The 12,135-nt window shown below is 36.7% G+C and overlaps 1 protein-coding gene across 1 annotated transcript in view; it reads right to left on the reverse strand.

Moving 5' to 3' along the window:
- Positions 1-2,134: 2,134 nt before the first annotated feature.
- The window catches only part of LOC583439 (spliceosome-associated protein CWC27 homolog), a 31,489-nt gene continuing 21,488 nt past the window's right edge, over positions 2,135-12,135 (reverse strand). Inside the window, exon 11 of the mRNA XM_011676984.2 lies at positions 2,135-3,663. Within this exon, the coding sequence (XP_011675286.2) occupies positions 3,507-3,663 (157 nt within the window). The 3' untranslated portion in view covers positions 2,135-3,506. The remainder of the gene's footprint in view (positions 3,664-12,135) is intronic.

Below are 12,135 nucleotides of genomic sequence, written 5' to 3' on the forward strand. Positions count from 1 at the left end.
TCATGAAAAGTGTCTATTTAATGCTACTAAAAGGTTCAATGTAGGAAAAAAGTGTTAACTTATATTTATTCAAAATGCGATTGATTCAAATCTTTCCTAATACATTTTTTATTTTAAAATTTTATTTTCCCTTTAATATTTGTTATAATATAACATTTTAAACCACCGAAATATAAAATATACAATATATTGTAACGTTCGAGATTGCGTCGTTTCTTCACTTTCGTACCAAGCTTACTTTATGTAGAGCATAGCCTTAGCTTTTCATCATTATTTCAGTACATAGAATACAGTAACAACCTACCGCTACAGCTACCACCTGTCATTAATATCACTATACCATCACCCGAACAACAGAACCATCTTCACTACCATCATCACATCTTTGGCAACTAGCACAATCACTGAAGCTGACAGCATCACCATTACAACCACCACCTTGACAGCTACTACCAATACTAACACCATCATCATCTTCCTTCCTCAGTTTGTCATCTTCATCTTCATCCCTACTCTACACATTCCCATCTTCAGCATCACACCCTATACCCAAATAGGTGTAGATCTCAAGCTCTTTGTTTATTTCACATGAACCCAATTGAAATCACATCCAATTAAAATGAAAATCACTTCAATCTCATTTTTAGCATTGTATTACCTGTGTTTTACTTCTTACATATTGTATGTTCAGAGCAAGTTGGGCGATAACCTTGTGTTAAAGTATATAAGTTAATGTCCTTCTTGCTCCAAATAGACCTCATGTATTTTGTTATAGCTTCACATTCCAGATAACCCTTGTGCATTTCTAAAACTACAAAACGATAAAATATCAATGCACATCAACAATTTGTCATTTTACATGTATGAGCATTTAATGCACAGAAATATATACATATGTATGTATACACAGAGCAGCAATTTATTACATAGCTTGAAGCCACATCTAACTGCATATTGTGATATAACAAATACAGCAATTGTGACTTTACGATTGATAAGAAGACTTGTAATAAATTTTGATCAATCATGTTTTATAGGACAGGGCCTAGAATTTATCAAAATCGATTTCAAGTCACTGCATGATCCAATGATTAGAGGGTATGTGTGTAATTCAGATATATCACAACTCCTTCTAAGATAGGGGGCCAGGTGCTTTTGATAAACAATAGTAGATTGATTTAATGTATGTAATTAGAGCATGCGTTCATTAACTTCATTTTATAAAGAAACAAAGTTGAACATTAAAAAACATTCAGCAAAGTTGGGGAATCGAAATACACTTCACAAAATGGACAATAACTATTCAACCTGTTGAATACTGGGCAAAAAAATTTGGAACCCAAAATGGCTAAGATTTAGAATAATACTGTATGAGACCAGGAAAGTGAGACTATCCTCAGCCTTCATGCTTCTCTTGGCTTTTAATACTTTACTATCTCTCTCTCTCTCTTCGTCCAAAACCACTCTCTATCTATCTATCTGCCTCTCTGTTTCTTCTTTCAACCCTCTCTCGTCTCCGTTTCTCTCAAATCCTCCTATCGTCATCTTTGCTCTCTCTCTCTCTCTCTCTTCATTCCTTCCTCCATTTCTCTATCCTTACCCCCTTTCTATCTGCCTCTATGTCTCTTCTTTCTTTCTTCTCTCCTCTCTGTTTCTCTCAAAGCTTCCTATCTTTGTCTTGGCTCTCTCTCTCTCTCTTCCAATCCTTCCCTTACATACCCTCTCTCACAGTGATCGATTGGCACCACTACCAAAGTAGCGTCCAGAAGCCAGATAGATTTCCTGACAATTTCTCAAGGCCATAATGAATATAAAACATTTCTCTTTTCAAGTTCACAGGAAAATTGTGGTTAAAATGGGACATCCCAGGTTCCTTAGTACTGCTAAAAAAAAGAATAATTACAAAAGATTTCAAAGTGAAAACTAGGGCTGTCTTTGCACTTTGAATTTAACAGATCTTAAAGGTAAACAAACAATAGTCAGAGGCACTCCTAACATAACTTTGTAGTTGTCCAATGTATTTAATACACTAGAAATTTTAAAGTTAAAACATACCCCTCACCCCCTCCCCCCCCCCCCCCCCCCCCCCCCCCCCCCCCAAAAAAAAAAAAAAAAAAAAAAAAAAATTAAAATAATAATAATAATAAATATACGGTAAATAAATAAATGAATACAAAATGGGGGAAAAAAACTTGTTTCATCCATTTCCATGCATTTGGCCTAATGTATCATAAACCTTGGAATGAGATATCTAAAGCACGTCTTCCATCTACATTTTGTTGCAAGTTGCTTTATCACAATTATGATGTGATGGCTTATCTTTTGTACTGGTTGCTCTCTCTATGACTCTCAGAATGCTGTAATGATTTACATCTGGATTCTTCTTTATATTTTTTTTAAATACAAGTACAGAACAGTTAAGTTGAGCTATGGCATCAACCATTATATCCATTATCCACTGCAATATACATCAGATTAAAGTGTAAATGAAACAACTTTGTTTATCAATAAATGTTTGTAATTCGATAGTTGAAATCACTATCGTCCTTCTTTCTTCTTCTACTAATCAGCCTCTCTTCATTGGCTCTGGGAAAGCACCGATGTAAGACCAACTTTTAGAAATGTCTGTACCTTGGTGCGTCCCAACACTTCTTAACTAATTGCCTACGGGATCCGGTTGGATCCTGTATTGAGGCTATGGGAATGAGAGAATTCAGAAGTGAACAGGCTGAGTGTGTTTGGTGGTTCCAACTATCATATTCAGTGAACAAAAACAACATCTGCATCTTGGTGCACTTGCATTATTACTTAAAATTGAGCTTTTGATGATTAAAGCTATCATCTCCAACAAGCAGAAAAGACTTGCATACTGGTGCAGTTGCAATGCTACATGAAGATAATTTTCACTGAATGGTAACACAGCATCATCATCACCATGGCCTTTCCTCTTTTGTTTCTGCTCCCCTCATTCGTGGTTCTCAGAAGCACGATTGTTGGTTCAACGAATAGAACGTTCAGAATGGCATGGTAATGCAACCTCAAGCTTTCTTAAAGAGAGTCTGTGAAGAACAGTGACGACTTCTTGTCTCTTTCTCTTCTTTTTACCATCATATTCTGTCTATCCTCTTCTGTTTAATGTTTTTTCATCACTAGATCTCAGAAGCACAGCCATGGTTTCTCCTCTGTTTTCCTTCTTTTTACTATAATACTTGCTTTTCTCTTCTGTCTATTACCTTCTATCTTTCTTCTAAAATTTACTATCCTCCCTTCTTGTTTTGGTCATCGGATTTCTTAAACCACAGATACTGAGGGAATCTCTCATGTTGGCATCCTTCACCTTCATTTGTTCTCTTCCCTCTTGTTTTCTATTGCTTCTCTTCTGTTTATTGTCTTCTCTTCACTGGGTCTCAGTAGCAATATTACTGGTTCCTTGTTGAATTTTTGCATTAAAAACACAACGTGAAGCACAGTGACAGTTTATCAGATCTTTCTTCATCTTTTTACTATCATCTTCTCTCTTTTTTCTTCTGTTTACTACCGTCCTCTCTTCTCCTCTTGTTCATCGGATTCCTTGGATCGTAGATGGAGAATGTATCGGCATCTTTCATGTTAGCATCCTTGACCTTGCCATCATGGTCCTCAAACTGGAGACTGTGTACCAACCTGCAGAAACAAAGAAAACAGAAGAGGGAGAGAGAGAGAGAGAGAGAGAGAGAGAGAGAGAGAGAGGGAGAGAAAGAGAGAGAGAGAGATAGAGAGAGGGAGAGAGAGGGAGGGAGGGAGGGAGGGAGAGAGAGAGAGAGACAGAGAGAGAGAGAGAGAGAGAGAATATTATGATTACTATGATAATGATAATTCTGTTGGTTCATGTAAATAAGTGAAGTACAATGGCTCAATGGTAAAGCAGGGGTCATGTGACCAGTAGGTATCAGGTTCAAAACCAGGGTTATGACTTAGTGCCATATGAGAAAGAATTAATCCTCAATTAAATAATATTATTGAGTCCCTCCAAAACAAATTAACAAAAGGAGATCCACTTGTACTTGTACATGTTATCATCTGTTGGAGATAAAGCACATGACTGATACAGGATTCATGGCATTCAAGAGGCCTGTCTTAATCAGACAGAAGTTGCAAAATAACCGCTATTTTCAGACTTGAAATTGCGTCTTCACTAGACCCATACGCTCATCACAAACTAGCACAAATTAGCCCACTTTTTCCCAAATAGCAGGCTATATTGGAAAGAAGACCAAGATTTATCTTTCTGTTAGTTAAAATAGCAGGTTATTTTGCAACTTTGGTCTGATGAGGACAGGCCTAAGTCTTCCTACTTATTCCTACACCTGGGTTGGGAGAGAGAATATAGATGAAATACCATGGTCAAGGACAAAAATTCTGGGCCATGATTCATACTCTCAATCTGCAAATTTCTGTGTTCTATGTAAGGTCAATGAAATGTCTGGAAAAAAAAGCTTGACATATCAAACACTCCACCACCTGAAATCAGTGAAAACATTCTCCATGCCAGGAACTACTTTTGTTATGCCTACTGCTAAACATGATAGCAAAAACATTCAATTTCTACTTCTGTTCTATATATGGGGGAGCACGTGTATGGTTCAGGCAGTTCTTCGAGTTCATCTCACTGTCTCTGCAGATCAAGCCATCGATACTGCTATGTTTTTCTTTCCTTGTTTTCTTTCTACACAAAACTGAGGTGCATTCAACTTGAGTTCCATCACACGAGCACAGTTCTAAGCTAAATAAAAGCAAAATGGTTGAGGTAAGGTTACTATAAAAAAAAACGCTCTCATTTCACAAGCACCACAAGGGGAAGACTTCCTTCCACAGGATGAGTGGTGTAACTTTCACCACAAGCTGTCCCGACCCAGTTTCCTCTTCAAATTCACTGAACAAACTCAGCGTACCAAATTAAAGGGACATTCTTCTTCCTCCTCCCGACTCTGGATCATCGGTTCATGACACTATCTCATTCACCTGTGTTGTTTCCAAACTTTTATCTTGTGTGACCTGTCACGGTCAAAATACAAAATATTTTTGATGATGATGATATCATACCCACACATCCATCATGCCCATGTCCCTTTGTTGAGATAAATCACAGAATATCTTATCTATAAGAGGTAACTTTTATTCATGAAAGTACATTTAACCCTCTTCTCAACCTTACAAGTCAGTAACACAAATGACATCTTCCATTTCGGTTCTAACGAGTGAAAATGGATAGCCAATGCACAGCGATGTTACACAGTTGCTTTGTTAGGGTTTGGAGATAACGATTAATCTTGGGTGTAATGGGGTAGGTGCCAAACGATTGTGGTCTCGTGATGCTGCGTTCCATGGGGGAACATTTGCCCCCATAATGACGTCAAGCCTTTCTCGTACAGGTACAACAATTTGCTAATCTGACTAACATCTACGTTTAATACAAATTAAAATGAGCAGATAACGCATTGAACAAGCCCATCTGTGTCTTACACAAAGAGAGAGAAAGACCTGGGGGGTGTTTCACAAAGACTAAGATCAACTCAAGTTGAGGTTGAACTATGGCAGGCGATTTATGCCCTTAAAAATTCTTGAACCAGATGTAAAATTGGATGAAAGAACCTTATATTATAAATTATGATCTTTAGATTTAAAAAAAATTCAATAATAAAGTATCCAAAAATTTGAATTCTGTAGATTTGTGACGTCCCTTGAGAGACCAATAGTGAGAGCGACCAGTGGCATGAATGGCCTGCCATACTTCAAGTTTAACTAAAGTCGATCTTAGCCTTTGTGAAACACCCCCAAGGTGTGTAAGAGACCTGTAGAAGATGTGTTTAAGATGGATGAAAGAGTAGAATTTCTATAACAATAAACAAAATGTATTGAAATCAAGAATAACTGGCACCATTCCACTTCTGAAGTGGTGGTTCTTTTTTACAAAACAAGCAGAGCTGCAGTACAGTTCATGTGAAAGTACAAAGCCACTATCATCTTAATAAGGATTGTCAGCAAAATCAAAAATGTAAATCATGATTTTTGTTTAAAGGGATAAAGATCAGTGATTTAAATCAATTAAAAAACAACCAAATAGAAAGCAAAAATCATCGATCCTGACTCAAGGCATGGCAAGTTGAGTTCATCCCCTGTAGCATTCCGACAGACAATAGTTTTACCTGCAAACAAAAATTCAAGTGGTTCTGTTCTCCCTCTCCCTTCTCTCTCACCTGCAGGGGAAAAAATACACGGAGGCTCGGGGCAAATTAGCCCCCGAAATGCCAAAAAGAGCCCCTGAAAGTCATAAAAGAGCCCCCAAAATTGCATAGAGTTCAATGCAAAATAAAATAAAGAGTGTTAATTTCATGCAAGCAAGCTTGAAAAGTAACCCCTGAAATGTTTAAAGTATTTTTTTCACTGCTCACCTGAAATCAATCAGAGTCGTAACACTCGATAATTATGCTGTCAGACAGCAAATCAATTAGTAGACTTAAGAAGGCCATGGTCCTACATGGCATCAGGAAATTGCAGTTAGGAGAAGCAGACCTAACCTAGAACTTAGGCTTGTCTACCTGTCAAGGTCATGAGGTCAATGAACTTATGACCCTAAATAGAAAACAACAACACAGAGGTGTTTTGGTTGGGTTCATTGACTGGTACATCTTCGCTTCTGCTCTTTGGATATAGGTTGATACTTAATTGTCACTACAACGTGCCCTTAATTACAAGCTGTCTTTCGAGAGACAGACAGGTATTAACTAAAATTGTAAGTTAACATCTTTCTGGCTAACAACGGATGATTATTGATCTTATTGCCTAAACTTACTCAAATGTTGCATAGATATACAACTGTATTGTTTTTAAAAATAATGGAGACTCTCCTAAGTGAAATTTTAAAAAAGAAAGAAAAAAAGAAAGGAAAAAAAGAAAGGAAAAAAAGCAAGACAAAATAGAGTGATTAAAATACACATACACGACAGTACCGGTAATCAAATGCATGTATACCTTTTTTAATAAACTCACTTGAAAACTGTAGAATTAGTTGGTGCTAAAATTATTAAGAAACAACTGGATATAATTTAATGAAGTAACGAGTTATATTAATGTATTCATGGCAAGGACATCATCCCCGGGCCCCCCCCCCCAAAAAAAAAGAGAGTCATGTACCCCTACACATCATGTTTATCAAATGAGCAAACTTTAATTTGAATTCCAAGAAAAGTTTGTTCCGCAAACTTCCAGCAAAGAATTGATTACAAGGCTAACAAACTGTAAAACAAGTCATGCATTCATGTTTATACTTCATTTGCATAGTACAGGTATGATAAATAGATAAGAACTAAAAAAGTCCAACATGGGTAATGACACCCTTCCCTTCAAAATTGTGTTTCATTGTTTGTCTGTGGGAACATTTTGTTGGTGTTTGAAAGTATTTTCTCATGATGACACGCAAGTTGTAAGGAAATGCAAAACGGGGCAAGTAAACACCCAAACGCAGGGTAATACTTTGCAGATTACGAGCGTTTTTAAAATGCGGTATACTAATTACTAAACATCAAACATTTTAATGACTTCCAAATTAGAAGACTTTCCAGGCCACATTTCCTTTTCATCACTGAACTGTAGTTTGCAAGGAATCTCTTGCAAACAGTATATAGTACACAAGTCACTAGGTGCCAACTATAACACTGTACAACTGATTTCTGGAACTGAATGAATATTCCTAGGTATTCCCGGGCCCTGAACCTTTCAGTCAAGGTATATTACTTTATCAAGGTCTTACAGTGTACATTATGTATAGGATGTCAATTGACTTCACCAAAACCCAGGCACTTCAGAGGTCGAAACATATTTTACCAAGGGATGAAATTTGTAAACCATTTTGGGGTCAGAATCTCAGCAATAAAATGATTGTTTGTTTCTCCTGATAGAGTAAATATTGTAATGTAGCACAGTTTCTACATTGTAAGTAAAAGATGCACAAAAGTGGATATTTAATTGTAGAAAACTGTTTTCTTCATATGCATTATTGCATTACATAACGGTACATGTCTTCATCCCCAAAATCAGTAGTCTCCACATGCAAAATACAATACATTACAATTATGGCTGAACGTGAAAACAAAGACGTTTATTAATTATATACAAGTATTCTTTATGAACAGGTTACGTAAGAACAAATTTAAAGAGAGACCCAACTCAGGGAGGGGGGGGGGGGGGGGGGAGGTATCCTTCTATATCCTACAGGTGCTAGGTGGAGCAACAATATATATATATCTATTTTTAAACACAGAATGAAAAATGAGAGAATAAAAAAGTACATGTACTTCATGAGGTCAACTGGTGCCAGTTTAAAAAATAAGATAAATATAGAAGAATATATATTCATGACGTGAACTGATGTTGGATTTCCAAGTCTAACAATCAAGAAAAACGAAAGATTCCAACCAGGGATAGTCTGACTTATGGAAAGATGAATGTAACGCTATCCACGATACTAGTCTAATATTCCAAGTAACTATATATAATCACTGTGTTGACAGAAGATCTTGAGCTTCGATGAAAGCTACCATACTTTGGGCTTTTGCACTTTTGCCCTAAAAGTGTAATAGCTGGTCCTTGTTACGTAGTTGGTAGAGTCTGATGTCAATATGACTCCTTATATGGTGTTTATGGACTTTCTTCATTCTTGTATGTAAATTTATTTGCATAAAGTTTTAAAAGCTGTACTTTTGTGTTTCTCTACTTTAATACACAGGGTCAATCATGAGGCAACACACCATTGGTCTTACACTTCCTTGAAATTAGAAGAAGAAAAAAAAAAGACACTAAATATTGGAAAGATGCTCTAGTGCCTCCTACCCCCGACCCCGCCAAAAAAAAGTATAAATGAATCAAAGTTATAGAAAGCATTCAACAAGATAAATTTAATGGATTTACATTTTTTTGCATTGTTCCTTCATTCTCTCAAATCCTTAAAAATATATATATATATATTTGCTTTAAAGCCATTGATTAATTGTGAAAGTTCACCATGTGACTGCTATAACAGGTATACCTAATATAACCCTAGAGGGTCGGATTGATTAAGATTATAGAACCGGGAATCTTAAGCTGAGTTTGTCAGCGCTAGCCCGGCCCTCCATCACTCCAAGCTGATTGACAAAGGAGAAGCGTCTTCCTTTAAATCCATCAACGAGGGAGCCCTCATTCTTTCGGGGCAATTCAGCCTAGATTTGGCGTTGAGAGCGACCACGCAGCACATTGGCACACCCAGGAGAGTTGTACTGTGAAAGGGCATCTCAGTCGTCTTAAAATAAGAATCTTCAGAGATCCATTGTGAGGTAATTATTTAGCCGTTGTCAGAGCAATGCTAACAAAAGGAGTGAAAAACATAGGTGAGCTTGTATTCTCGGGAGAACAAAGGTATGATGTAATTTTTGTTTTCAATTAGGAGTGTTTAGTGAAGGATATATTAGTGACAGAGAGTTTGGTGATGGAAGGCACATCAAGAAAGTAAAACTGAAAAACAAACTAATCTTCAATTGAAGATTCTCCCTCTCTCTCTCTCTCTCTCTCTCTCTCTCTAAGATTGCTTAGAATAGGAAAGATGAATGTAAATTTGTAACCACTTTGATCATAGCTATCCTGAAATTTTCAACTCTTAACTAGTGGTTTCCCTACACTTAGAGACATAGAAAAAGCATACTGTACATTCATCAAATGAAATTTTCAAATTATTTGCAGAATTAAGGTGTTTATAAGAGTTGTGAAAGGTAACATAACACATTACCAGAAATATTCTAAAAATGGTTACTACATGTACATAGGATTTCCTTCAAAAACGAAACATGAAATGTAGCCCCTAGGTAGTGGTATTCATCATTAATCATGCCTCTGTAGGGTGCATAGAATTCATGCTAACCACAGTAAACCAAGATACTTTTCAACAATTTCATGAAACTGATCATCACTTCTGACAATTAATGCTATTCGGTGAAGAGCACTGAGAAATCTGAGCCTTTGTGGTCTGCTCATCACAGTTTGTTGCATGATTTACATCGAGGAAGTGGGTACTCCTTCGCCATTGTATTCCATTTTCCAACTAAACTACACTTTCATTTTCAAATAGATTTTTCTCCATTGTTAAACTGCTGCTTTAGGTTTGAACCCTGTGGCTGATCAGAGGGAGGGGGGGGGGGGGGGGGGGGGAGGCATACGAGACACCTCCCCCCCCCCCTCTTGCCAAAATCTGTCAATATGTATACATTATTACGTGAGGGCTCCCTTGCAAAATCTAAGGTTTTGTGCCTGAAGTATTGGGCAAGGGTTATTATTATTCTATTTTTGTTTCACAATGTGCACCTCTCTTCCAGTCATATTTTGGAAATATAATTCAAATCACTCATTTTCCCTAAAAATATGACTTTTATCGTTGGTATAATCAGCACATATTTTGGGGCTAACCATGACACCAATCCAGATAAAAATGCTCTTTTACTTTATTCTGAACCTACTGGCATACTCAAAGCTTTGGACGTACTTGGCTTTGAAAGGGTTGCCGATGAAAGTTCACAAGGAAATACTGAAACACTGATCAAACAGAGTGGCCGAATCTATTATAGTCATTTCCTACCATTACAAACAACAACTACACCTCAAAATATACATGTGTATGGCGATTAGATCAAAACTAACTCACGATTTTGACAGATTAAACTTTGTTTCCATGTATTGTTGTCAAGGACTCAAAGTGTGTTTTATGATAAGATCATTTAATTCATGCATATTTTTCTCTCTCTACCTATTTAAGTCCCACTCCAAACAAGATATCCCCTTTCAGTTAGGAATTAGGTTATGGTAACACATAAAATGAATGGAACAAGTTATTTCATTCTCTGTAATATCTTGGCTAATGCCTTATTACAAGTACCTATTTCCTGAATGAGCTTCCTGTACTACAAAGATCCAACCCTAACAAGTTACCTACTGACTTGAAAGCTAACCCCTATACAGGAATAACAGGTTCTAAGCGGTTGCTTTCACTTATTATACAAATAAATAAAGATAAATGAATACAAATAAAGCAAAGCTACATTACCAAAAGAGGTGTCAACTATCAAAAGCAGAAATGGTAAAATCACACCATATTGGTCCTACACACTATGGGTCCCGAACATCAGTGGTCCTATGCATCATTAGTCCACTGGTCCTATGCATTATAGCTAGGTCCTTTATATCATTGGTCCTATGCATCACTGGTCCTGCATATCACCAGTCCTACAAAGCATTGGTTCCATAAATCACTTGTTCTACACATCACTGGTCCCATATAATAATAATAATAATAATAGCTAGTTCTTATATAGCGCTTTTCAGGACCGAAGGCCCTCTCAAAGCGCAGATAGATATATTATTACCCCGGTCATCATATAACATTGGTCCTGTATTAAAATTAATAATTTCCATATAATGCAATGTTAGCAGCTAGGAATCAAACTCTAACCATAAACCCTCACCCTAACCCCCCTGACTGAGGATAAATGATAAACAGCTATGTTAGCATACATGTGGGACTATTGTGCTAAGGACCATTGAAATAATAAATTTGAATACCTGGCAGGTCCAAAATGGACAAGTTAGAAAAGAGAGGTTTTGAAACGAAAACATGACTACATGAATAATTACAAAGCTAAAAGACCTGTCAAGTACACATTGCAGTTTAGTGTTCATATCAGATGTACAGTGGAACATTTCATTTGCTTCAATAATTGATCAAGAGATGGCAGTATTTCCTCAAAATCTACTGCCAATGCTCTAAACAAAAGTAAATATAATCCATATCAAGGTCTTCACTGCACTTCCGAATGGTGAATGGGGCCATGATATTAAAGCTTTTTATTCACACTAAAAACAAAATGTATTTGCATGGAGAAGGGCAGAGTTCTTAAATGGTGTTATCTTCATATTTAGGGCACAAACAGATAGAAGATGAGAAGAAATGAAAGATAATCAAGAATGGATTAAAAAGAAGATATAAATATTAAGTGTCAGGTAGTGAAGAAGACAAAAGATGGAGTGGGTGGGGCTGCAGAAAGACTCTTCAAACACTTCTTGTGTCATCCCTAA

The sequence above is a fragment of the Strongylocentrotus purpuratus genome, unplaced genomic scaffold (genome assembly GCF_000002235.5).
Source record: "Strongylocentrotus purpuratus isolate Spur 01 unplaced genomic scaffold, Spur_5.0 spur5_scaffold_3, whole genome shotgun sequence".
Lineage (NCBI taxonomy): Eukaryota > Metazoa > Echinodermata > Echinoidea > Camarodonta > Strongylocentrotidae > Strongylocentrotus > Strongylocentrotus purpuratus.